Here is a 26944-nt window from a genome sequence, read left to right as displayed (position 1 = left end):
AGGTGACAGTTTGTGTCTTCTACTTGAGGCATGTCTCCCAGTGGCTCTTCTGACTGTCTAGGAGCACTGTCAGTCAACAGCTCCCGTCTGTCCATTTACCCATATGCAGGCAGAAACTCACTGCATCTGGTTATGAAGGTGCTTCAGTCCTAGATTTGCCACAGGTTATCAAAGCTAAAAGGAACCTTCAAGAAGGCCTGATCAGGGAAGACAGAGGTCAGCACCCCTACACTCTCCAACCTGTGATTGGTGTAAACAGTGCTGACTGATTGCAGTGTTCTTCCTCTACTAAGCTCCAACTTGGCTGCACAATGCTTTTCCAATATAGTAATCTACAGCCATGACAGTGAAGTAGAGTTGGCACTCAGGAACCCTATTTCCCTTCCCTGATCCAGCTTAGGCTTCTAATTTCCAAGCAAAGAAGGCAAGGCCAAGAAAAATTAAATGACTTGCCTACAGACACTAGTAAGTTAGTATTAGAGTTGGGATCTGATCCCATTTGCTTAGTTCTTTAAGATGTCTAGGTCTTCCTCACGCACAGAAATCCAAAGAACCATATCAAGTCCTTATCTCAAGATCAAATTTTTATCTAGTGTCTTAGAAACGGAGAAAAAGAGCCAAAAATGCATTAATCCATTTATAAGAAGTTGACTCTGTTCACACATTGTGAGACGGGTGGATAATAAAGGTGACATACCATCCTACTTCTTTCTAAAACAGACCAGAACTTGAGAAGCCTAAAAGAACTGTTCGCAAACTTCCTTATTTTCCATCAGAATAATACATAATCACCCTGCTTTTTTAAATTTCCCTTTAAACATGGAGTAAACATTTGTGCTCAGCTTCCGTGAATCCACTCAGCAGTAAATATTCCATGCCACAGAGTTGTAACAGGCTAGATTAGGGACTATCCTGACAGCAGTCACCTTCTCTGTGTGCTGGTTTCTGTGATGCTTCTAAATCTGTCAGGGCACAAACTTTGTCTTAGAAGCCAGTCTGTGTTTCATCTTTGTGCCTGTTCAGTGCGGTGATGGTGATGCCTCTCTTGGAGATGAACTGTAATCATATCTCAGATCTACATTGGAAAATTTCACTTTCAAATCATGTGGCCTTGTGTCTAAAAGTAGAATGTCGAATTGAACGTTGTTAGAGTCTTGAAGTTCTGAGGAAAGAGGAAAAAATAGAATTTGTCAATGTTCTCTTGGGTCCAATCCTTTCCACATGACAGTATTTAGAGAAATGGGAAGGTACATTATGTCTGGTTAAAAGAAGATCAGATTGTGGGGAAGAGTATGAAAAAGAAAAAATCGCCAGGGGCACTTCTGATGTAATTGGAGAAATTTAATTTTGCTAAACTCTATTTCTTAAGCCTTTCTGTTATTTAGTATCTTCCTTTGTTCTCCAAACAGCTCTAAAACGTATACCTACACAACCATGGTAGTAGGAAAAGAGCACATTCTTGGATTTGAATCCCAGTTCTCCTACCCACTAGCCTTAGGCAGGTTGCTCTGCCTGAGTCAGTTTCCTCATCTGAAATGGGGGTAACAATCCCTACCGCGTAATATTTGTGAGAAGTAAAGGAATCAGTATAGGTAAAGCACTTGGCACTATAATAAGCCCCCAGTAAACATTAGCTGCTCCTCCAAGGTGGGTAGATGGTGGTAGCAATGGCTATTATTCAGACTGCGTCACACAACGCCTGGTATGTAGTAATCAATCAAAAACTATGATCTGCCGGTAGCTAGGATCTAATAAGCAAAGAAACACTCCCTTCTTTCTCTTCTTTCTCTCTCTTAATGGCAGTGATATTCCGCTCTTGTTCTCTTCCACCCTAGCCGAGTTGACCCATGCTATTGTTCCCTCTGTTTAGAATGTTCTTTCCAGCTTGTCAAATTCCTTCAGAATCCAGCTCAAATGTTAGATTTCCCTTGAACTCTCCTGACTCCTCAAAACAAACTTAGTCTGTCCTTCTTCTGGAGTCCCATGGCACTCAGTACAGTTTGAGAGGTCCTTCATAATAGCCATCACTACATTTTAAAAAGAAGTTTGTTCATATTTGTTAACCTCATTAGACTTTAATCTCCTTGATTATGTAGACTGTCTTATTTATCTTTGCCGCCCCTGGTACGTCATGTAATACCTGGCCCATAGTTAGGTGTTCAGGCAATCTTTACCAGGTAGATGAATGAATATGTTTCTCTCCAAGTTCCCATGTTTGGAAACCTCTAAGGGTTTGGTCTCTGTCCTCTCCTCTGCTCCCCTCCCCTCCCCTCTTCTCTTCCCCATCTGATATACTTCTCACATAGGCTGATACTGTGGCCTCCGAGCTGTACACTCTGCCTGCCTCTCAACACTTTAAGCCGATGTGTCCATCATAGAGGTGTTGGCACATTCTCATTCACTTTCCTGCACAGTGTAGTCAGCAGCTCATCATATCTCACTTCTCTGGCCAGCATTCAAGCCTCCCACCAGCTAGCCCTCCAAGGCACTGTCCCTCCCCATTTCCTAATGTTTCCCCTCCTACCCCATCCACAGAAGTCTTAGCACACACAGCTCATTAATACAGCTGAACTTCTACCTGCATTTTTCCAATCCTGTTTCACAAATGCTTTTCAAGAGTCTGCTATGCAAAAAAGTACCATGCAAGGTGCTTTCTAGGGTACAAAGATGATTTAAAACTTTACAACTCTTGCTTTCAAGGAACCTACACAGGAAAGAGGCACACGTCTGAATAACTATTGCAGGACAGGGCATGGGAGGTGCCATAAAAGAGGTACAAATCCAAAACTTGGGGGGTTTGAGGATTGAAAAAAATCACAGCAAGTTAGAAAACACTGAGACGTTTTTAGAGATCTCAGGAGAAGTTTTGTAAGGAGTATCACGTTTTAGACTTTAAATACATTACGATAGAGATCGGGGATTGGGAAGAGTACCAACATTACAAGGAAAAGTGAAGGGGCCAGAAGAGGGAGGGCAGGCCTGTTTGTGCTGTGTGTGTGGGTCGGGGGCTAGTGAGCAGAAAGTATGAGCTGCGTAAGGCATTTTGCATAAGGCTTCGGACCACAGGAAGGCCTTCATTCTTAAGGCATTCATCCTGCTATGTCTGCCAGTCAGGATCCTTGAAACCTTATCTAAGTCACTTCTTCCCAATGCCCTAACATCTTAACCAGCCCTGATTAGCACCCACCACTTGTAATTACTTTAAATTTGTGGGCGCACTGTATCCCTTTACTTCTTGGTCATTCTCTGTGTTACTGTGACCTTCCCGGATAGACAGTCAGCTTCTTGGTGACTAAGACCAGGGCATCCCCTTACCTCCATTTTAATTCCTTTTCTGCCTTAACTCAATGCTTAGGAAGGTGTTCTTGCCACTAGGCACTTAGCAGGGTCCAGATCTGAACACTGTGCTTCATGTTACTCATTTCCACCTCAGAGGTGAATTAGACAGGATTCCTGCCCCCGGGGAGTCCATATTCTAGTAACTGGTAATTATGAGCAACTTACTTAACCTCTGTGTGCCTTGGATTCTAATTTGTACAGTGGGATTAATAATCCCTTCCCTGCTCTCTTTAAATTTGGTAATAAGGACCATATACATAATAACACTCTAAACTCTGCAGCATTATAGAAATGTGAAGTATTAACAGCAAATGCTTTTTGCATGAGTGAAAGTCAAGAGTAATTTTCCTTCCTGGGCCCCCAGCTTCTGAACACTTAGGAGTTCTGGAGCAGGAAGTTATGATTATGAGCAAATGAGAAACTAAAGAGGCCCTTCTACTTGTAAACTCCTTGGACGTCAGTCCAGTGCTCCATGACTACCTCATGAACGTTAGCACTATTACCAGATTACCAAGGAATTTGCTACTAAACAAAGCTATGAATTAGTGGTGGTGATTTACTGAGCAGTACAAGGCCTGGCAAATCTAGAACCCTCTATTGCCTCTCAGACAGAGGCCTTTGGGAGTGAGATGAAAAGTAGCCTTGTGTAGCTGCAGGCTGGCCCCCTGGGCAAATAAAGAAGCATGTTATCTGCATCTAAATAGTCTCTGAAGGATGCTGGTTGGAGATTGATGACCACGGTGGTAAGTCCTTCGAGTTTGGGAGAGTGGAAAGCAGGGTCCCAAGGGCTTCTGTCAGTGACAGGAGCCTGAGTTGTCAGAGGGAACCATGGCCATAAAACCACTGACGGAATTAAGAAATGGATTGTCGTCATCAAAAGCATGTATTCAAGCACCTGTCTTCTTAGACCAGTCGCTAGTCCTGTAGAATGAGTCCCTCCTCCAGTTCTGACCCCTGAGAGATGACAGCCTAAAACCGAGATGTCTTTTTCCTTTCATTCACTGCATGGATGTTTACTGCGCTGGGGATGTAAAGACAAAATTCAGTCCCCACTTTCACAGAGCTCACAGTTCACCCTCATGAAATAAAGAGAGTTATAGAAACAGGGAGCTGATGATAACTGAAATCAGTGTGAATATGACGTGCCAGAAGAGGTCGTGTCATGGAGTGACCTGCAAGGGTGCTGTCAGGAGTTTTGGAAAGGAGGAGTTTTTAGCTTTAAGGCTCTGTAGGAGAGGTAGCTTAAAAATAGCGTTGGCTTGAGAGATACCCCAGAATCCCTAGGAAGGAAGGCCCTAAAGTCCCTGAGTTGGGAAGAAGAGGCCTCTTGGCAAAGGTGGTGGTAATCTACTGGATGAGGGACTTTGGAGGTGGAGGGGAATGAAAATACTCTACAATGATTGTGATGGTGGTTACACAACTCTGACTATACTAATTGTATGGTATGTCAATTGTATCTCAATAAAGCTGTTTTTGTTTTTTTTAAAGAATCTACTAGAGAGGAATAGATCTGGGGACAGCAAGTCTGATAGGTCTGGGGTTACAAAAGTTTAGGAAAGAGACTCGCATCACTCATTAGGACTTTGGCCTTGAGGGAGTATTGAACTTGTGGAATGAAATGGAAAGATGGGCAGCATTTTGCATCTAACAAAATGTAAGCCAAAAGGGACACACAGATTGGGTACCTGTGCCATCACCAGGATACCAAGACAGAATCATAGAGAAAGCAGCTCTCTTCCCTAGGTTAACTTGATTTGGAAGGGAAGGAGAGTTAAGTATATCTGTAGAGAAGTTATTTATGGAGGCTGGAACGAAAGAGTAAAGAATGAGTAGAAGCAGATGAATAGATTTGTGTCCCCATCAGCTTATTTTTTCAGGTTGAATATGTTGATGAGATCATTTTGGCCCTGAGTAACTGTGTAGGAAAAATGGACTTTAATCTTGACTCCCTGGGCCAACAAGAGAACATAAGATACTTTAGAGTAATGGGAGAAGCAGGAGGCAAATCGAGGCAGAGTGGTTTTCTTTTGTTGTTGTAGTTGTAATTACTACTCTTCTGTGTATTATGGGTGGACTAGAAACCTATTCTTTCCTCCTTCACTCACTGTGTGGCTTTTATTCCCAAACGTTCATTCATTTCTAGGACATGGTCCGGCGTGGAGAAATCATAGACAATGACATTGAGGATGAGTTCTACCTCCGGCGCTTGGATGCAGGACTTTTTGTTCTCCAGCACATCTGCTACATCATGGCAGAGATCTGCAATGCCAACGTGCCCCAGGTAGGAGGGGGCTGCCCCTGGATGGGCCCTTCCTTCCCTGACTCCTTGCTTGCCACCTGCTTAGGTAGAATGGAGCGAATCACACTCTCCTTGAATTCCTTCACTCTGTGTGGGCCCTCTCTTTTAGGGGGTGAGGTGAATACTTTCAATATGACGTATTCTGATGTCTACCAGGGCAAATGATGCTTTTTCTTTCTCTTTCCACTCTTCCCCTTCCTTATTAGATTCGCCAGAGGGTTCACCAAATCCTAAATATGCGTGGAAGCTCCATCAAAATTGTGAGGCACATCATCAAGGGTGAGTTGCACGTTGCTTGTGTCTGGGGCTCCAGGGAAATTAGACGATGCTTTCTGTCTCTGTCAATATCCCTGGAATTTGGTGCATAACATTCTCTGCACTGAAGGCGTAAGTGTGTTGTCCAGTTCAGTGTGTGTCCAGGTCATCTTGTCAGAATACCCAAGACTAACCTAGTTATTCTCTGCCTCTAACCCTCTAGTTCCAGAATTTTAAAAACACATAACAAACAAGGAGCACTAGGTGTTGGAAATTTTAAAACACCAAACAAGAAATAAAAAAATCTAGTTCCAAGCTGCATGTAGTGGAAGGAAATTGCTTTCTTAGGGGAAAAAAACAAGGAACTAACAAGAACTACCTGGAATTAAGGCAGAAGGAAGTGAATCTGAGGCAGTGTGGTGTAGTAGAAAAAGCATGCCTGCTTTCCAGTGCTAGCGCTGCCTTCCGCCAGCTGTGTGAGCATGATCTAGAAGAAATTTTGCAAAGGTTCACAAGATACTTACATGACAGCATCCAGTGTAGTGCCTGGCACACAGAAAGTGCTTGGGCGAATTTCCTTCGCCTACCCCAACGGGTCTCTCAAATGCTGTTGTATCTTTGGCTGGGCCTGACTCAGCTGGAGTGGCTCCCAAGGGGCCTCCAGTCGGTGAGCATGCTCTCAATCAGCTCAGTGGTGCAGTTCCACCCTCGAGCCACTTAGCACAGACTAACACACATGGCGGCTAGAAGCCTGTATTGGCTTTTATAGTACTGATAATGCCAGAGTTCAGAGAGAGAGTCGTGATGGACGTAACTGCAGGCACATCATCTCTCTCTCTGACCCTTGTCCTGCCCACTTCTAAGATGAGAGATTAGGCTAGATTTACTCAGAGGGTTTGCCTGTAAGTGGCTTATAACTCCTGTTACATGTGGGAGATGAAATGTGGAGATAAATGATACATATAATAAAGTGAAGAGAAGTTAAGAGCTATGGGCTCTGGGCTCTGGCTCCTGAAACAGAATCCTGGCTCTGCTGTTTACTGTGATACCTTGGGCAAGGTATCCAACTGCTCTGGGACCTCATAGATTAGGTAAAAGGATTAAATGAGATGATATATGGAAAATATCTCAAGTTAATAAGTTCTTGGCAAACGTTAGCTATTATGAGTATTATGAACTATTATGATGATGATTATCATTAGCAGCATTATAAGTGAGGCACGGCTAAAACCCCTTGGGAAGCCTTGTGGGAATAGTAACATTGAGCTAGGTCTTAGACATTCCAAAACAAAGGAACAGTGTGAGTGAAAACATAGGACTGGAAATCACATGATCAGCACAGCCCTCCCAGGAGGGTGGGGATGGTAAATCCTTCGTGCCCATTTTGTAGATGGAGCCTTCAAGGCATTGGAATTTATTGTCTTCTCCCTCAGAAAGAGGAAAGGGGGAACTTATTCATGAGCCTGGCCTGGCATCTTCCACAGTGGCATCATGGGTGCTCCCTCTTTCTCAGTGTCACATTCACATGGGTTACTGCTCAGAGTGTCATGCCACCTCCTCCCTAATGTGCAGCTGTGGTGATTTGCAACCCCAGCCTTTAAATGGCATTTACTTTCAACGCCCACATGTTCAATTAGAACTTTTTATTACTCTCAGCTCTACTCTCCTGCATTTAGGCTTCTCCCTGCACCTCCATTCCTGTGATCAAAACAGTGATCTGAGAAAGGAAAAGTGTTTTTAACAGGTGCTGACACGTAGTAGGTGGATGCTTTTCTTTCAGAGATCCTAACACATATACCTGAGGTTATTCAGGATTTTCAGTTGCTGTGAGCCAGCCTCTGTCTCCCTCAGATCCCAGTTTATTCCCCAAGTGCCTGTTAAAGCACTGGGTGCATACTGGGTGCTGAGTAGACATTTGTTGATTGTCTGGGCAGGTGAGCAGGTAAGCAGCCTGCACAGATGCTGTGTTCATTCCCACCACTCTTGTTCCTCTCCCCTGTTGCTTTCTTTTCCCGCTCTGTCCAGACTCTCAGATCCCTCCTCCCAGACCCAGGTCCGGCCCTTCAACTCTCTCGCCATCACCCTTCACAGCCAATCCATTAGTAAAGCTGCCACGTCTGCCTCCAGTCTCCATCCTGAATCAATCCACTTCTCTCCATGTGTTATTTCCCATCATAGCACCCAGTTTATTTCCTTCCTAGCCCTTATCACAGTCTGTAATTACTTTTATTTATGTCTTTGTTTCCTTGATTTGTGTGTCTCATACATTAAAATGTAAGCTCCGTGACGTAGGGACATTGGCTCGTTCTCCGTGTCTCCTCAGCACCTAGAGCAATGCCAGGCACATAATGGACACCCGGTGAATATTTTAAACATTGTTGAATTCAACCCTACCCTTGCATGAATTTAAATTGGCAAACGTTTACTGCGACTCTCCTCAGGGCTCGGCACAGTGCTAATACTGTGCTACTAAGGTGTCACACAGCACCTGCCCTCATGGAGCTTATAGTCTTCTGGGGAACATAGATGTAGAAATGACCAACCATAATCAAGCTAAGTGAAATACACACTCCAACAACTACTCAGCTGGCATTGCTGGGTGCCAAGCTCTGTATCCAGTACTAGAGATACAAGGAAGAATAAATAAGCAAGATCCCTATTCTTGAGGGTTCATGGTCTAGCTGGGAGAGACACTCGAAACTAACTATGATGTGCTAGGTGCTGTGTTAAAGTTGTGAACAGCGTTAAGGGAGTGATAAGGGGGCAGTAATGGAGGCACAGGCCATACCAAGGAATCCCAGGGGAGGAGAGGCTGGTCCCAGGACTGGGAATGGTGTCCCAGAGGGAAAGGCACGTCCCAGGCAGAAGGAGCAAACGTCCAACACAGGACATCAGTGGCCTTCATACGGACTCTGCCACATCAGTGGAGGCCAAGCAGGGGTGAGGGAGGCTGGAGCATTGGGTGGGGCTGGGAGTATTGCTGGGCAAGTCTCTCGAGTTCTGTTGGGTACACGGTGAGTTTGGGTTACGGGTAGCGCCTGCATCCCTTTGTTGGCCAGCAGAGAGTAGACATTCTCATTGGGGCGGGAGAGGTGCTTGTTTAGACAATTTGAAGTCAGTAGTATGGAGGTGATATTTAAAGCCAGGAGATTAGATGTCATTGCCCAGGTCAAAGAAGTCCTCACAGGACGCTGACCACTGAAAACAAACAAAAGAAAGTGTTCTCTCCAGATGCAAAGTTAAGGTTATAATAAAGGGCTCACGCTGGCCCCAGGAAGCCCATCTGCCTGCGGTGTTGGGCGGTGGAGCTGTGCCACAGGCTGCCTCTCAGCAGCCCCTGAAAGTGGTGCAGTGAGCAAGCTCCGAGCAGTGCTGAGGTTGAAAAGGGGTGAGGCTACCGCAGGGCTGGATAGGGGTGGCGTCTGGGCTGTGTTCAGGCCCACCTCTTAAAAGCCTTCGCGCCCTCCCCCTCCTGCCTCCACCCTTCATTCCATCACAATGCACGAAAAAACAAAGCCTCACAAAGACAGCCAGCTCATCGGTCTGTCCTCTTTGATTTTAATTTTGTTTTTCAGTTTGGGTTGCTTCCTTTTTTTTTTTTTTAACGTGCTAATTAGATGCAAGCTTCTTTCTTTGATTTTATGTCCTATATATTTCCTAAGTTTTGCTGGCAGGATGACAGCTGATGTATCCCTTGAGGTCTCAGGAAAACGCTGATGAGGCAAGCCCAGCAGGGGACTCTTCCCGTTATATTTCAGTCCCCTTTCTCACGATCTTCCTCCCTCCTTTTCTGTTGGGGGTGCCAAGAGAGCTGGGGAAAATTGATGGCTCACTAAAGTCCCTTGGTTTGCAGACTGCTTACTCAGTGCTCCCAAAGTCCAGCTTTCCCTGAACTGGCAGCAGCTCTGGCCTAAGGCCTCTGGTGCCCGCCTAGGGGACGGTGGTCTCTGTGCCAGAGAAGGACCACGCGCTCTGAAAGGGCAGTGACAGTCGTCCTGGCTTTTACCTTCTGGTGCCTGGCCCACGCCTGGCGCAGAGAAGGGGCTCAGCTAATGCTTATTGGGGTACTGCTGAGGTGGTGCTTCAGGCTTCTTTGTGCTGTTCCAGAAATCCGGGACCAGTAGGTAGAGTGGTCTCTCCTGAGCACGTCCTCTGTGCCAGGCTTTTAATGTATGTTCTCTGGTTCTCACAATGGTCCTAAAAGCAGGATTACAGTCTCCATTTTGCAGATAAGGTAACCAAGACTTGTGGTTAAGGTTAAGGGATGTTACCCAAGTCACTATTAATGCTGGAAACTGGATCCAGACTCAGTCGGTCTTCCATCTGGCAGAAAGGAGAGCTCTAACTGTACCAATGGGCTGATACACTCCTACTGCATTTTAAGAAAGAAAATTCAGAGCATCCACCTTTACAGAGTACCCACTGGCATCACAGGGCACTAGGTGGGCTCCTTAGATGAGTGAGACACTTAGGAGGCCCTGTCCCCAGGGCAATTCAGTGCCATCACATGTGAAATAAATAAGCACAACACAAAGCAGATTGAAGTCAGTGCTAAGGTATGGAGTGAGACTCAAGAAAGCACAGTTAATTCTGCTGGAGATTAAAAAGGAGCTTGAAGATCCAGAGAGGCTGCACAGAGGAGGAGGTGCTTGGGGTGGTTTTTTTAATTGTGCTAAAATATGCATAGGAGTCACCATTTTAACCATTGCAGCTATCACCACCCCCTGTCCATAGAACTTATTTTCATCTTGCAAAACTGAAACTCTGTACCCATGAAACACTTACTCCCCATTCCCTCCTCCCCCAGCCCCTGGCAACCACCCTTGTGTATTCCGTTCCTGGGAGGTTGATGACTGTAAGTAAGGAGATGGCTTCCTGAAGCCCGTGAAGGACCTCCATATGCAGATGCAGATGCAGATGTACACTGAGTGGTCCTCTCCTTGGATATGGAGTAGGCACTGTGACCTGGGAATACTTCGTATAAATACTTGTGCCAGGGGTTAGCATGGAAGCCTCTGGTGAGTCTCCTGGATGTTTTAGTCACTGGTGAAAGTTGTTGGAAGATCAGGTGGTGCTGGGCTGTTTGGCAGAGGAAAGCTTAGAGGATTACTGACTCAAAACTCTTGTCACTGGCGAAAAGACTGAGCCAAAGACTTCAGAATGCTTTCAGAGATTGGCTCCCGGCCCTTTGATTTGCTTGTGTTCTTTGTGGCTCGAAGTCTTCTCTCAGAAGCTCATAAACACGTATTTCCATATTGAGTTCAGCTCTTGGTAACCTGGGCTTTGCCTCTGTGATTTGAAAGCTGCAGAAGCTGATAGGGTTTCTCTTCCGGTGACACGTTGATGTGTGTGACTTGCGCCAGGCCATGGCTGCTGTGGCCTCTAGGGTTGGGAGGCAGGAAAGGACCCCGGAGCGGCTGTTTAACCTTAGGCAGCTACTTGCCCTCTCCCTAAGCCACAGTGTCTATAAGATGAGGGTAATCTGCCTCAAAAGGTTGCTGTGGGAATTAGATGAGGTGCTGCAGGTAAAGTGCCTACATGTTGGCACGTAATAAGTGCCTAATAATGGTAGCTACCGTCACCGTTGTGATTCACATTCCAGCTCACGCAGGAATAAGCAGAGCTGAGAGGTACAGGCCAGCAAGAATTCTGGCTCTCTGTAACTTGGGGTAAGTTAGTAGATAACCGGTTTGAGCCTTCCTTTACTCCTCTGTAAGAAACAAACCGAAAGTGAATACTGCCCCAAGGAAGGCTGAGGATGAGATGCAGTTGGGGGCCTGGGACAGAATACTTGCTCAGTAAAGGCAGGTTCCTTCCTTCCCTTCCTTGGCCTAATCCTTTCACCAGTGCTGGCAGGAAAGCCCATGGACCAGCACCCAGGCCATACTCCTCAGGGCCTGGTGGGGGTGGAAGGGGTAGGTGGTACTTTTTCAAGCAGCTGAAAGGTCTGTGGGAAAATGGTCTATAGGGATGTGACCCTGTTAGCGCTGTAAGCAAAGGGTAAGTTTCCTTCTCCTCCTCCTTTAAGTAGGTTTCATTTTAATCAGATCCCTGATGAAGCTTATATCCCCAGTTGCAGCCCCAGCACAACATCCTCCTCCTAGAGAAGTGACATTAGTCCCTCCACACTCATCCTTGTCGTTAAGGACTCTGTTAGACCTCAAGGATTTTACTTTCCCAGTTTCTATTTTGTGATTATTTCTATGTCTTCAAGGGTTTTCAGTGTAAAAATATTGGCATTCCTCTTCTCCCCACTCACCCTTCCTCCTGCACTTTTTCAAGGGTGAGTGTTTAAGGCTTAAGGTCCAGGGATCTGAACCAGGCTTGTGAGCGCTGGTCCCAGTCTCCGTCCTCAAAGACAGTCCTTCCCCATCCGCCAGCCCGGGTGTCCCTCCCTCTTCCTCTTACCAAAAACAAAACAGCTTGTATTCCATGTCCGAATAGTAAACCTGCTGTCTAAAGTTTGCTTTAATATTTATGCGTTCAGCACTGCTGCCTGTTTTTGATCTCCATCAAAGCCTTTATTGTAAGAGCATTTGAAAATGCTGGGGAAGTCGAGAAGGGAGTCTATGTGTACACCGTCTTTCTCACTCTCCAGCCCGACTCACGCTCTTCCTGTCTCCCCTCTCCCTCTCCCCTACCCTGAAGTTCTCCCTTCATCTAGCGTCTCTCTTTTTCCTGCATTCTCTCCCTTTCTTACACACACACACACACACACACACACACACACACACACACACACACGTGCGCGCGCATGCGCACAGAGCAAAGAGGACTCTTTCCCGAGACCTCTGGGAGGAATCTGTTCAATATTTATAAACTGCTGCAGCAGCTTTAATAACCAGAGGTAGCTGGCACCACCAGGGTTTGCTCCAAATAGGATTCTACTCTGGAAACAAAGAATGAGTTGGGGTAGGGGGTAGAGGGTGAGAGGTGAGGTACACACTGTTGGTACCAGCTGCCACGGCCAGTGGGAGAGCACCCGGGGCTTGTCAGACCCGGTGGGCCTGGCCCTGTGGCTGGCTTGCTGCGGGACCCTGGCCGGTCACCTGTCCATCCAGTTGCAGTACATTTCTGAGAGGCCTGCCAGCCCTGACACTCAGTGACCTGGCGTGAGGGAGCATGGCCCCAGCAGCCCACTCCACATCTGTTCTGGCTGCTGAGGCCCCTTTACTCCAGGACATTCCCTCCAGAGCCTTACCTTTTTTTTTTTTTAAACATCTTTATTGGAGTATAATTGCTTTACAATGGTGTGTTAGTTTCTGCTTTATAACAAAGTGAATCATCTATACATATACATATATCCGCATATCTCCTCCCTCTTGCGTCTCCCTCTCACCCTCCCTATCCCACCCCTCTAGGTGGTCACAAAGCGCTGAAGAGCCTTACCTTTTGTGAGGACGTTGTAGCCAGACGCCCTGCCACGGCTGGGCTGCTTTGGAGACTTTTTCCCCAAAGGATGGGGAACAGGCAGGGTAAGATAACTGCCTAGGTAAGAGGATGCCACTTTGGGGACCGGCTCCCCAGCCCCACCCCCATGGCTTTTGACGTGCCTTTTTCACTTCTGACACATGTTCTTGGTTTGAATATCAGTTCCTCTACCATCCTAGACTTGGGCAGGTTGCTTCAGTTCTCTAATATGCCTCAGTTTCCTCATCTCTAAACAGAGATGGTGCTCTTTGCCTTATAGGATTGCTGCAAAGATTATATGAGACAATATAGATAAATGTCTGGCACGTAAACAGTGTTCACCACATGTGAGGTCCCATTCCACTCTGTATAGAATAGCCCCTCTTCCAGATCCTACTAACTTCCTTCACAGCCCATCTCCAGAGAGCAGGTAATCTGACTGTTTCCTCCTTCCCCGCATGTGGAGCAACAGAGGAGACTTGTCCATTGGGTGGGTGCTCTGTGTACAGCTGTGGCATGTGTTTTTCTAAGGCCTTTGGAGGGGTGATTCAGCAGGGGATCGATACAAACTTTGGGCCTCTATTCTGCGCATCCCTAGAAAGAGATTAGGTCCCTCCAGGGAAGTTGGCTTTACTTGGAAAAAAATCACTGCCCCAAAGGATCAGACTGTTTCTCCACTTCCCTCTCTCCTGGGTCTGAGAATACATTAGAACAAAGTGTTAGTTCAGTCCATTAAGACTCTTGCTTTCAGACCATACCTCTGAGGGTATTAAATGCTATAATGGTCATTTCTCTCTCTCCTGGGGCAGCGACTAGATCATTCACATGTGAGTAAGAGATACCACTTACATACAGCCCCTAGCCTTCTCCCGCAGCCCAGTTTCTGTTCTCCCATCACCCCAGCCCTCCCTTTAAGGAGACTTAATAGAAGGGATCACAGCCGTTTGCTGTTGGAGGTGATGGATGGGCCTAACAGAAGAGGATGATTTCCAGGGGGAGACACACAGCTGGCACATGTCTGAATCCCAAGTCCCGTTTTCCGGCACATGTCCAAAGTAATAAAGAGGATGGAGGAAAAATGAAGAAGTGGCAGGGGCAAGGTATTGCTCCATCATGGTGGGGGATGGGAGGTGGGGGAGGGTTTGCAGGCTTTCTTCCCTTTCCCCACTCTTTGTCTGATTTGGGTGAGCAGATGTTTTATTATGCAGAAGCCTCTTGCAAGAGAGCTTTCTATTGTTCCACTTCAGGCCACCCCAGGCAGGGAGCTGGGGGCAGACCCACAGGCACTCATTCCTGAGCCACTGCTTTGAGAGCTTATTCACAGCACCAGACTGGTAGTCGGCTCTCAGCCAAGCTCTGCTGGGAATTTAGCTGAAAGTAAGGCGAAAGCCCCTACCTTCATGACGCTGTCAGTCTAGAGGGAGAGAGGGGACAAGTAGAAGATGATCTAGAAGTCAGGCCTGCGGTGGAGACAGAGGCCTGAGGACAGGAACAGGAGTCAGGTGAGCGGGCGGGGCTTTGCGGAGAAGGTGTCCTTGAAGGATGTGTGGTGTTTCCCCCGAGAGAGATGTTGCTGGCCTGAGCAAAGCAGGCTCAGGGAGGGAGCTAGCGTATCTTGAACATCTGTTATTATAGGTTCTTTACATGCATTTGCTGAGGGGGAGACCACGCAAGGCCACCTAGGATTGTGAGTCAGAGTCAGGATACAAACACAGCCCACAGTGTTGCACCATCTCCTGTCTGAGGGCGGGGGCAGGGCATGGTCAGCGCACAGAGGATTTGGCTCTCCCTCCCCCGTCCCCGTCCACGGTGCTCTGGGAGCCACCACAGGAAACCCAGGGCCCCACTCACCACACAGGCCCTGCACTCTCATGCCTAAGCTCCACACATCATTTCTGTGCCATATCGCACCCCTTCCCGCCTCCTAAAACCAGCTGACCACGTAATCTGGGGGGGCCAGGACACTTTTGAGAATAAAATGGAGGTGTGTTAAGTACTCTGTTGGGATAACAGGGGAAACGGGACCATATGTTTACCCACCTTACAACTCTTTGATTATGTTCTGTCATCAGCATCATGTCCTGTATTCCCATCCTCTTTAGGCGTATTTCCTTTATCTTCCTGTTCTAACTAAAACTGTCTCTACCAGGGATGGGTCCTCTCAAGTGGTACCTACTTTCTCCCACATGCCTTTTACCACTGGAGACGGAGGAGGGGCCTTCCACGCTCCTCCTGGGCGTCTCTAGACCATTCTTTCTCCCTCCCTTTTTCCAAAAAACACCCATTTGTTTCAATCTCATGTCAGTGGACTGTACCCCAGCCCCCCCCTTCGTGGTGCAGACACCTGTTCCCCTTATTCCCTGGAGGAATTCCAAGTTCCCTGTCACCCTCTCCACTACCCTGTCGTATTTCTTAGCAACTTCACTATCCACATCTCTTTCTCTCACGCCCCATTTCCAGTCTCTCAGTAAATCCTGCTGGATCCACCTTCAGAATACATCTAAAATCTGAAGACGTCTCACCTCTACCATGACCTCCTTGGACCAAACCACCAATCAAATCACATCTCCTTCCTTCTGCCCTTGCCACCTTAAGGGTATCTTCCACACAGCAGCTAGAGTGAGCTGGCTAAAGTCAAGTCATGTCATTCCTCTGCTTAAAACGCTCTTATAACTTCTCATCTCAGGGGAAAGTCCAAAGTCCTTACAGTGGCCCGACACGACCTGTGCCCCGCCCCTCCCCGGCTCTGAGCTCCTTGCTCACCGCAGAGGGTCCAGGCATGCTCCCCTCTCAGCCCCTGCTCTGCTTGCCCCTCTGCCACTCGCTCCCAGATATTCCCCCACACACCTGCTTCAGGTCTTTAATCAAATCCCCCATCTCTGTGAGGCCTTCTGACAGCCACCCTATATATTTTATTTACCTTTCGGTTTGTCTCCCCCACTAGAAAGTAGGCTCCACAAGTGCAGAGATTTTCACCTGTCCTGTTTTGATCAGGACTTTATCCCCGTTGCCTCAGATAGTGGTTCTCAAATGTGAGCAGCATGAGCACCGCCTGGAGGGCTTGTTCACAGAATGCTGGGCCCCGTCCTCAGAACTTCCTAATAAGTAGGTCTGAATTGGACCCAACTCTACATTTCTTTTTTTTTGGCTGCGCCACGCAGCTTGTGAGATCTTAGTTCCCCGACCAGGGATTGAACCCAGGCCCCGGCAGTGAAAGTGCCAAGTTCTCACCACTGCACTGCCAGGGAAGTCCCCAGATGTGCATTTCTAACAAGTTCCTGCGTGATGTTGCTGCTGTTGGTTGGGGTTCCCGCTCTGAGAACCACTGGGTCTGGGCAGCACCTGCCCATAATAGCATCCACTGTGTGTGTTAAGTGAAGAAAGGCTGCAGCTAGGAGGGGAATGCGGGCAGGGACAGGGGAGTTGGGCCCTTTCCCCCGTGGGCCTTGAATGCAAGACCAAGGAGTTTGCACACAACTGCCACCGTGGCTGCCACTGGAGGCATTAGAGAAGCACACACCCCACGGGAGCTGGGGTTCAGGGAGAGGCATGATGTGACCCGGCCACGAAGGACCCCACACCTCAGATTCATGCCTAACCCTGCCTTTGTCTCCCCAGAGTATGCGGAGAACATCGGGGATGGCCGGAGCCCGGAGTTCCGGGACAGCGAGCAGAAGCGCATCCTGGGCTTGCTGGAGAACTTCTAGCGGCCCCTGGCCCTGGGCAGCAGGGACTCTCTCTGGGCCTCCCCCAGAAACAGTTTTTACGGAGCTCGATGTGACTTTTGGACAAATAAAAGCTAGTTTTGGTATTCCTGGGCTGGTGTTCTCTGTACCTTCTAACCTTTACCCAACACCTTTCCCAGCAGTGCTCACGGAACACGTCTGAGGAAGCTTAGTGGTTGGCCTCCCCCTTCCAGTGAAGAAACTGAGGCTCTGAGAGCAGATGAGTGATAAAGCGGCCACTGGGGCTGCCCTGGGGGTTGCGGTGAGGCTGCCCATCTGCAGCTGGGAAGGGGAAGGCATGGACTGGGGACCTCTCTGGGGCTTCCAGCCCTGACACGAAGAGCCTGGGCGTGTAACACGAGGTACGTGGCTCGTGCAGAAGCACCCTAGGGAGGGCTTCCTGGCACTGCGAGGCCGCCCGCAGAGCACACAGTCCTCAGAGCAGCGGTCTGAACCCCGGGCACATGTCCGAGTCACTCTGGTTGGAAGGGGGCTTAAAAATACATATCAGTGTTGAGCCCTACCCCAGAATGATGAAATCGGAATGTCCAGTGAGGCCCAGGCCCTGGAACTGTCCTAAGCCCCCAGGTGGTTCCTAGTGTCAGGGTGAGAGCTACCACTTTAGAGTAGACAGGGCGTCCAAATCCAGCTGCATTGTTTACCAGCTGTGGCAGTTTGGATAAGTGACTTCACCTTCTTGAATCTCACTTCCTTCATCTGCAGAGTGGGGGTAATAATACCCATTTGGTGATTTCTTTTGTCCTTCCCTCACATGTCTGTGGCTTCAGAATTGCAGTCTCACCCCTTTTACAGGGACTGTGAGAAAGCTGGTCTCCTCCTCTACAGAAGTCAGCGGTCCTTTAGCGTGTTTTTATTCTGTCACAGAGCATAGAGTCCTCGTTGAGTGAGGAGTGGGAGGACAACCGACTTAGAATGAAGTGTTCAGCCAGGGTCAGCAGGCCAGCTGCGAGGGACACCGCATGCTGTGTCCCGTGGCCACCATTCAGTCAGAGCAGCTCTGGCTGCTCAGTGAGCCCCCAGGGACAGGGCTCCAGGCGGCCACTACCATCTGGCCAGAGTTGACATGCCAGGAGAAACTGTTCGCCATCCCAGGCAGCCCCCCAGGGGGACTCGTAATAAGATGGCACCTGTATCACCCCGGATTGGGCTGGTGATGGAGCAGTGAGTGAGGCAGGCCCTACCCTCTCGGTGCTCACGTCCAGCCTGGCGGGAAGATGGACAGTGTGCCTGTTATTACCATGAGGTAAGCACTCCCCAGGGAGGCATCTTGAGCCTGCTCCAGGGCCATTACAGAATCAGAGTTGCCCTACAGTCACATATGGATTTAGTTATTTTTTAATTTCACTTTTCTGTAATTATAACAGTGACCATGTATCAAACACCTGCTATGTGCTACTCACTTTACGTCCCTTCTCTCTAACCTGCACAGCAGCCCTGCTGGCATCATTATCCCCGGTTTACTGAAGCCGAAAGAGAGGTCCCAGAGAGTAAGTAACTTGTGCAAGGCCCTGGGACCAGTACGCATGGAGCCGGCATTCAAAGCGAGGTCTGACTCCACAGCCCGTGCTCTGCCCTCCCTTGAGCTGCCTCTGTTCAGGAGACAATCACAGGTCCCTGACTGATACAGTCCACTTCGATCTGTTCCACTGTCCATATGGGATTTAATGAATTCACAACAAATGTAACCTATAGAATCTTAAATTTTTTTAAATTTATTTTTATTGAAATATAGTTGATTTACAATGTTGTGTTAGTTTCTGGTGTACAGCAAAATGATTGTTCCCTGTGCTATACAGTTGCACCTTGTTTATCCATCCTATATATAATAGTGAGCTTCTGCTAATCCCCAACTCCCAACCCATCCCTCCCCCACCCCTCCTCCCCCTCGGCAACCACAAGTCTGTTCTCTATGTCTATGAGTCCGTTTCTGTTTCATAAATAAGTTCAGAATCTTAAATTTTTTGAACTAAGGTTTGTACTTAGATCATTAGTCCTTCAGCTTTATTTTCTTTTTAAATTTTGTTTTTACCCAGGTAATGCTTGTACATGGTACAGAAGTTCAAATTTTAACAATAGGTATGCAGAGAGGAGTCTCCCTTCCCATCTCCCACCCGGAAGCAACCGCTGTCACCTGATTATCCATCCAGAGAAGTTCTGTCCAGCAGTTTCCCAGCTGTGTTCTACCTGAGCCCCAGGCTTCCCACAAGTGCATCAGAAGCCAACATAGAAGAGAAGGTGGGTAGGGCTTCAGGCCACTGACCCCCTCAGCTACAGTCCCCTCCACTTTGTTTTTTTTGTTTTTTGTGTTTTCAAAATGTGAGACAAGATAGTATTATATAATTGCAAGCAATATAGTATGAATTAATTTATTTATTTTTGCTGTGTTGGGTCTTCGTTTCTGTGCGAGGGCTTTCTCTAGTTGTGGCAAGCGGGGGCCACTCTTCATCGCGGTGCACGGGCCTCTCACTGTCGCGGCCTCTCTTGTTGCGGAGCACAGGCTCCAGACGCGCAGGCTCAGTAGTTGTGGCTCACGGGCCTAGTTGCTCCGTGGCATGTGGGATCTTCCCAGACCAGGGCTCGAACCCGTGTCCCCTGCATTGGCAGGCAGATTCCCAACCACTGCGCCACCAGGGACGCCCCTCCCCACTTTGCCCTGCTTCCTATGTTAGATGCCTCCTGAGAGTTTGTTTTTCCAATAAATCCCTGTACTAAAAGCAAGTTTGAACTCACACCTTCACTTTCAAATGAGGATGAGGTCCCCTTTTCCATCAGTTTTGTGATGGGAGGGTTTGGGGGGAATGTGAGGTACAATCCCTTAGGATTCAGAAAGAGTGTACGGTTCCAGGGGTTGGGAGACCAAGGAGACGGGACGAGGAGAAATCTCTAAACTCAGCTAACTTTAACAACCCGCCACTCAAGGCTGAGAAAGCTTTAAGAACAAGGGAAGGATCCTCATCATCAATCTTGCTCACCCTCAGGCTCGAGGGGTGTGGTCCTACCTCTTGCGTCTGCTCATGACTGAGATTCTGCCTCACCAAGCAGCCCCACCCCTCCAGGAGGACTTCTTGGGCTCGAATAAAGGCCCCATTTGCCCTGTGGTTCTGAACGCGACTTCTGCGTCTGCCACTCATGGGCTTCCCAAGCTCTCCCCTTCAAACAAAGCCCCTTCGTGTCCATCCTTGTGTCCATAGCTGAGTCCGGGACATGGCACCCCAGCCAGGCGGTGTTCCTTTTCCTATGTAAACACGGCACTAAAATAGCCTTTCAGCACTGTTAGCCAGAATTCCTTCCTGCGGGAAATGAGGGTTTCATCTTCCTCCTCCTCTGCGGCTTGCTGCTCCGCTCGCGGCGGTCGGCCTGAGTTCAGCGGCGTCAAGATGGGCCGTGTCTAATTTAGAGAGATTTGCATGCAGGCTGCATTCCTTCTTTATCTGGGGGAAATGCATCGTCAGGGAAGCTGGAAGGCAACCTTCAGTCACCCTCACAGCAGCACCAGTGCCCAGGTGGCATCTCCTGCCATTACCAAAGCGTCAATTTAGTGCCAACAGGGAGACCAGACTCGCTTTCCTAAAGGCAAAAACTTCTTGATTAGATTTTCTTACTCCACAGTAGAGATAAAAGTGGAGCCACATTTTTCAATCTGTCTTGCTCCCCGGTACACGTGGAGAGTGGTTGGTATCACAGAGGTGGGCCTTCGTTATCTGTGCCGAGAAAATGGCAAGCGCTCCTCCAGTCCCCTTTCCCTTGTTAGGTAACACGTGCCCTTGGCATAAACTTCAGAAGGTACATAAGGAGATTCAGTGCATAAGTCTCCCTGCCAGCTGCGTCTCCGGTCCACCCAGGCCCCTCCCCAGAAGCAGCCAGTGCTAATGAGCTGGAGTATCCTTTCGGAGGCAGTCTTCAGTGTCTTCAAGTGAATAAGATATAGTCAATACAAACGGTGGCATCTGCTGGTCTCTGGTCTGCACCTTGCTTTTCACTCTACATCTACCCAACGCACAGAGTCCCCCCCGTACTCCTTTAATAGCCGAGCTCCATTGCAGAGCGGTACCATAATTCAGTTAATCCCCTTAATGGACATTTAGGTTGTCTTCGATCTTTGGCTATTACAATGCCGCAGTGAACATCCTTGTATAGAACGTCATTTCACACATGTGTGAGTTTAAATTCCCAAGCAGAATTGCTAAGTCAGAGGGGATGTGCAATTTTCACCGTGATGCATATTGTCACGTTGCCCTCCTTCCATCAGTGGTGTATGTGAGGGCTGCCCCACACCCTCCGTGGCCGTGTTAGCCGTCTTCATCTCTGCCTCTCTGATCGGGGAATGGAGTTTACTGTCTTAATTTGCATTTCTCTTATGAGTGAAGTCATTCGGTGTTTCGGAAGAATGGATTTATTGAGTGTGTGCCATATTAGCTGATACCCATTGAAGCTCTTGCTATATGCTCGTCAAATTAGCACATTTAACCCTCGTTCGTGAGGTGTGGGTACTTTTATTATCAATCCATTTCACAGATGAGGAAAGCAGATCGAGAGGGTCAGTGGCTTACAAAGTGACGGAGCTGGGAGGGGAACAGCAAAGTGGTTTCAAAGCCCACACTCTTGATCCCAGAGCCACACTGTCCCCCAACTACGTGGCAGAGGAGGGGCTCCGCCCTATCGCACTGGAAGCAGAAGCCCCCGAGAAGCAGCCGGCTCAGCCTCCTGACTGAAGCCCCCAGCGGCCCTGCAGGGTCCCTGCTTTCTCCCTGTGTCTCTCACGCCACATCTGAGCAGTGGCTGCAACACTCACCTGCGTGAGGGCCCCGGGGCCAGGCTCCCTGGCTGCTCTTCCCTGGAAGAAGGTTAGGCTTTCCCACTGCAGCAGCGAGGAGGAGAAGCCACTTACAGGCACGCTTGGAGCGAGGCTCCTTGCCTGCCATTCGCATCATCGCCTCCTCTGCCCACCCACCAGTTCACACCCCTCACCCAGCACCTCCCTGCTCCTCGCTCCGCGTCCCACGTTGCCTCCTGCCATTCACCTCCCGGGAAGCGTTTGCTGAGCGCCCACTCTGTGCCAGGCCCCATTCTGGGCTCTGGAACTGTGCCCCCCAGATTGAAAGGCAGTGTGAACCACCCCCCACGGTAGCCGAACAGGGTGTCACGAGAGAGCGATGATGGGCTTCAACAGAGGTGAGGGGCCGAGAGGGGCCCCCAAACCTAGCAGGAGAGATTGGGAGAGACGGGGCCCAGCACCATAACTGTGCCTTGAGTGACCTTCACGGGGTCCTTAGGATGGCCGTGAGGCTCAACACCAAGAGGCATCAATAGAAAGTCATTCGAGGCAGAGGGAGCTGCGCAGGTAAAGGAACGGGGCCGTGACAATGCAGGGGGCCTTTGGAGATGAGGGGGTTTTCACAGTTACCTCACTGGATAGCCCTGGCTACCCTGAGGTCAGCGAGGCCGGGGCTGAGTGAGCTTCTGGCTGTGGCAGAACCTGACAGAACCACATACGTGGTGATTTCCTAGGAGTTCGGGGGTCACGTTTGTCCAGAGTCACAGCTTGTTCTAGTTAAATCTCCACAGTCCCTGAGTGATGGAGAAACAGATCCCATTGGATGGTGATGAAGCCTCCGTTCTGACCCCTCAAGCAAGATCCGGCCTCGCGGGCCATGCAGAAAGTGCCCAGGACCCAGACACACTGATATTAGCTGAGCAAGGAGCAAGGCCACCACCCCAAGGCAGCGGGAAGGCTGCAGGAGGCCTCCCACAGCCCCTGGGAAGAGGCTCTGCTCTAAAGCCCTAGAGAGCAGCTGGGGAAGAATCACCAGAGGCGGGTCTTCAGAAACCAGGCCGTGGTCTGGCCACAGCTGAGGAAGGTTCCAGCCCAGCTCCAGCCCCTGAGGCCTCAGCAAGCCCGCCCACCCAGGAGACACCCAGATGGAGGACGGCAGGGGACAAGGGGCAGGAGCCCCCAGCCCACCCTCTGTGAGACATGAGCCTCACCCTCTCGGAATCTCAGCTCTCCTTCATCTGGGGACTGACAGGGTCTCTGAGGGCCCAGCCCGGGGAACTCCACACCTGTGACCAGCTCATGGTGCCTGGGAGTTCATCACCCACCTCCCCCGCACCATTTACTGAACACCCACCAGAGCTGGAAACAAAACAGACATTGTCCCTGCTCTCCAGGAGCTCACGTCCTCTTCCTCGTGGGACAGACTGAAGGACAATAAACAAGTAAATACGTAGAGTGATTACTGTCAAGGAGCAAACTCAGTGCAAAGTGATAGAGACTAGTTAATGGGGGACCCTGAGGATGGGTGGTCTGCGAAGTCCTCCTCAGTGAGGTGCCTTTGAGCTAAGCTCTGAATGATGTCAAGCAGCTGGGCAGCCCAAGAGCTGGGAAGAGGGTTCTAAGCAAAGGCATAGGTGCAAAGGTCCTGAGGCAGAGAGAGAGCACCGTCATTCTCCGGAAAATAGCCGAAAGAAGCCACTGTGGACCCATACGTGAGGCAGGCCTGGTGGAGGATAAGGCCAGAGAGGTGGGCAGGGGCCAGGTCTTGCCGGGCCTGGAGGGCCACTGAGGGGTTTTGAGCATGGAAGGGATGTGATCTGGTTTTGAAAAGATCCCTTTGATGGCTTGATGGAGCTTACACTGTGGAGCCCAGCATGGAAGCAGGAGACCCAAGAAGAGGAGATACTGGCGCTTTGGACCGGGAAGAGGTAGTGGGTTAGAGACAGGGGAGTAGGGATGTGGCTGAGGCAGAGCCAGCCGGTCACTCTATAGGGAGGGGCCCCCTGCCCTGTGGAGGCTTCCCCCAGCACTGAGGAGTGGGAGCAAGTTCACGGCCCGGCAGGAGTCAGGTGGGGCCACCACAGGGCTGCTCAGTAACAAATATCTTTAATGAATAAAGAAGTGCTTTTAGGGCTTGCGGAGTCATATCATTTCCACCTGCCGTAAAATTTCATCAGAAGCAGGCGCTGCAGGGAGAGAGGAATGACTGCAATCAACATGCCCACCCACCCTCAGGCCCTGCCTCCACTCTGAGCGGACGCAGCTCCACGTCCTGGAGAATCCAGACCCAGACCCCTCTCCCCAGGCCTTCCTGGGGCCCATGGGAGTCTTGTCCTTCCCTGCGCCAGCCCCACAGCTCGAACAGGCAAGAGGGAGCAGTGGGCAGGGACATGTATCTTGCCATTAAAATCCAGGGGCTTCACTCTCCTTAGCTGGGAAATGGGCACAAAAATTCTGGCCCCCACTTTTCCCCCCTCCCCTGGACATGAGGACTTTACTCTCTCCTCATCTGAAGCAGATTAGGTGGGTTTCAGAGGAAGCAGTGATCAACACTGCTGAACTCCTGGAACGACAGAGCTGGGGGGAAGCAGAACTTGGGGTTAGATGTTTTACAAATGAGAGAACAGAGGCACCAAGAAAGTAGGTGACTGTCCTAAAATCACACAGGATCTGCAGATCCAGCCATCCAAAACCACCCTAGTGCCAGCTGCATTATAGCGCCAACGAAATGCCTGCCTCCTCGAATCCTCCCCACATTCGTGCGATGTGGAGACTATCGTTATACCATTTTGCAGATGAGAACACTGAGGCCCAGAGAGAGCTAGGGTCCAGGTCACCCCTTCAGTTAGAGACAGCCAGATGAGAGTCCAGTTCTCCAGCCTCTCACCGCAGGCTTTTTCTGCTTTATTCAAGCGTGGTAGGGCTGAGATTGTTTTCTTGAGGCCTTTGAAGGACTGGGGTGGAAATTTTGCTGAGTGCCTACTACATGCCGGGTAGTCTCTGAACTGAAGGCCACTGTCCCCAGCACCTTGCTGCATCCCTGTAGCATCCTCCAAGGTGCCACGCTCACCTCCATTTTACAAATAAGAAAAGGAAGTACAGAGAGATCAAGGAATTTGCCCAAGGTCACACAACCGTGTCACTGATGCTGGCCATGGCAGCCAGCACTTAAACAACTGGAGATCCTTAGGCCCCTCCTTTGGCCCCAGTGCCACCCTCCCCGAGCCAGTGGGTGTAAGGCCAGGAAGCCTGGCCAAATGAACAGACCCAGCCGGCAGCCTGCCTGGGCCTGTGGTTATCAGTTAAGCTCATTAAGTGGCCATGGCAGGACATGGCCTGTGCCAGCTGCCTTCCCCCTACCCCCAACCTTGCTCCAGCCCTCTTGGGAGCAAGGCCTGAGGACAGGTTCTTGCTTTTAGCAGCTGCAAGCAAAAGTCTCTCTGTAATTGGGAAAGATTAAAAGATGCACAAACAAATTTCAGCAGGCTGGCTTCGTGGACCCACAAGGGCAGTGAACACAGGGCATGGATGCTGGAGACAGGCTACCTGGGTTCAAATTTAATCCTGCTTCTCCCCAGCTGTGTGACCCTGGGTGAGTCACTTCACCTGCCTAACTCAGTTTCCTCATCTATAAAATGGGGCGATCATACTATACAATACTACTCACTGTCTAGACCAGCAACAAGCTGATACACAGGAAGCGCTTGAGCACCTATAATGTGCTGATCAGTGGTCATGTCATCCTCCCTGATATCCTTATCTTATTGGGTGTTCTTGTTCACCTTCCCCACTGGACTGGGAGCTGACTCATCTTTGTTTATACCTTCCAGAATGAAGGAGAAAACCCATGAGGGCATCAATCCATCCATCAGCAAACACCCAAGCCAAGGTCCTTTAGGAACAAAGAGTGAGCAATGTATTGTATACAAGTGCTTTTTTTTTTGGCTGCTTTGGGTCTTCATTTCTGCTTGCAGACTTTCTCTAGTTGCGGCAAGCGGGGGCTACTCTTCATTTCCATGTGTGAGCTTCTCCTTGCGGTGGCTTCTCTTGTTGCGGAGCACGGGCTCTAGGTGCATAGGCTTCAGTAGTTGTGGCTTGCGGGCTCTAGAGCGCAGGCTCAGTAGTTGTGGCGCATGGGCTTGGTTGCTCCGCAACATGTGGGATCTTCCTGGACCAGGGCTTGAACCCATGTCCCCTGCATTGGCAGACGGATTGTTTTTTTTTTAATTTAATTTAATTTATTTTTTATACAGCAGGTTCTTATTAGTAGTCTATTTTATACATACTGGTGTATATATGTCAATCCCAATCTCCCAATTCATCCCACCACCACCACCCACCACTTCCCCCCTTGGTGTCCATACGTTTGTTCTCTACATCTGTGTCTCTATTTCTGTCCTGCAAACCGGTTCATCTGTACCATTTTTCTAGGTTGGCAGGTGGATTCTTAACCACTGCGCCACCAGGGAAGTCCCAACAAGTGCTCTTTAAGGGATTGGGGAATTGAACCGGAGTGCCATGGGTGGGCCTGAGCTACTGTCCAGCCACTGCTTACAGCCCGCACTGATGTCCCCGACCCCAGGCCCTTGTCCACGCCCTTCCTTCTCTGTAACCTGCCCCACTTCCCACTTCCCCAAACCCCTGTTAACCCTACTCATTCCTTGAGACTGGCTCCCTATCTGGGAAGCAGGAGCATAAGTCCTGCCCGTGGGGGGCTCCCAGCCTCACGGGAGAGACAGAGGCAGATATAACCCCCATCAGCCAGAGCGTGATAAGCAGAGGTGCCGAGAACCCCACACATTCTGCCCTCAGCCCCGAGCCCCCCCAGCCCCTCTTCCACCCCCTCTCTGCCCTCCCCAGACCCCCAGTGAGCTTTCCCTGAGCCCACTTCTCCCCACCTGCCCTATGAACTGACTGAGGGTGGGAGCCGCGTTTCATCCATTTCCGCTCTGCTGTGCCCAGCGCAGGGCCTGCCACCCAGGTGGTGCTCCTGCAACATTTCTTCAGCAAATAATTTCTGAGCACTTACTCTGTGCTGGACCCCGTGGGAATAGAGAGCAAACAGGCAGACATGCTCCTTGCCCTGCTGCCTTCCAAGCAGGGGAGACAGAAGTAAACAAG

The 26944-nt window shown here is 49.5% G+C and overlaps 1 protein-coding gene across 1 annotated transcript in view; it reads left to right on the top strand.

The window, feature by feature from the left end:
- Nucleotides 1-17114, top strand: part of CTNNBL1 (catenin beta like 1) — a 170210-nt gene extending 153096 nt beyond the window's left edge. The window contains exons 14-16 of the mRNA XM_049699992.1: nt 5483-5620; nt 5845-5917; nt 16922-17114. Coding sequence (XP_049555949.1) covers nt 5483-5620; nt 5845-5917; nt 16922-17010 — 300 coding nt within the window. The 3' untranslated portion in view covers nt 17011-17114. The remainder of the gene's footprint in view (nt 1-5482; nt 5621-5844; nt 5918-16921) is intronic.
- The last annotated feature ends 9830 nt before the right edge of the window (nt 17115-26944 follow it).

Source organism: Orcinus orca, chromosome 16 (genome assembly GCF_937001465.1).
Source record: "Orcinus orca chromosome 16, mOrcOrc1.1, whole genome shotgun sequence".
Lineage (NCBI taxonomy): Eukaryota > Metazoa > Chordata > Mammalia > Artiodactyla > Delphinidae > Orcinus > Orcinus orca.
The sequence above is the reverse complement of the archived record's forward strand: the minus strand, read 5'-3'. Positions and strand labels throughout refer to the sequence as shown.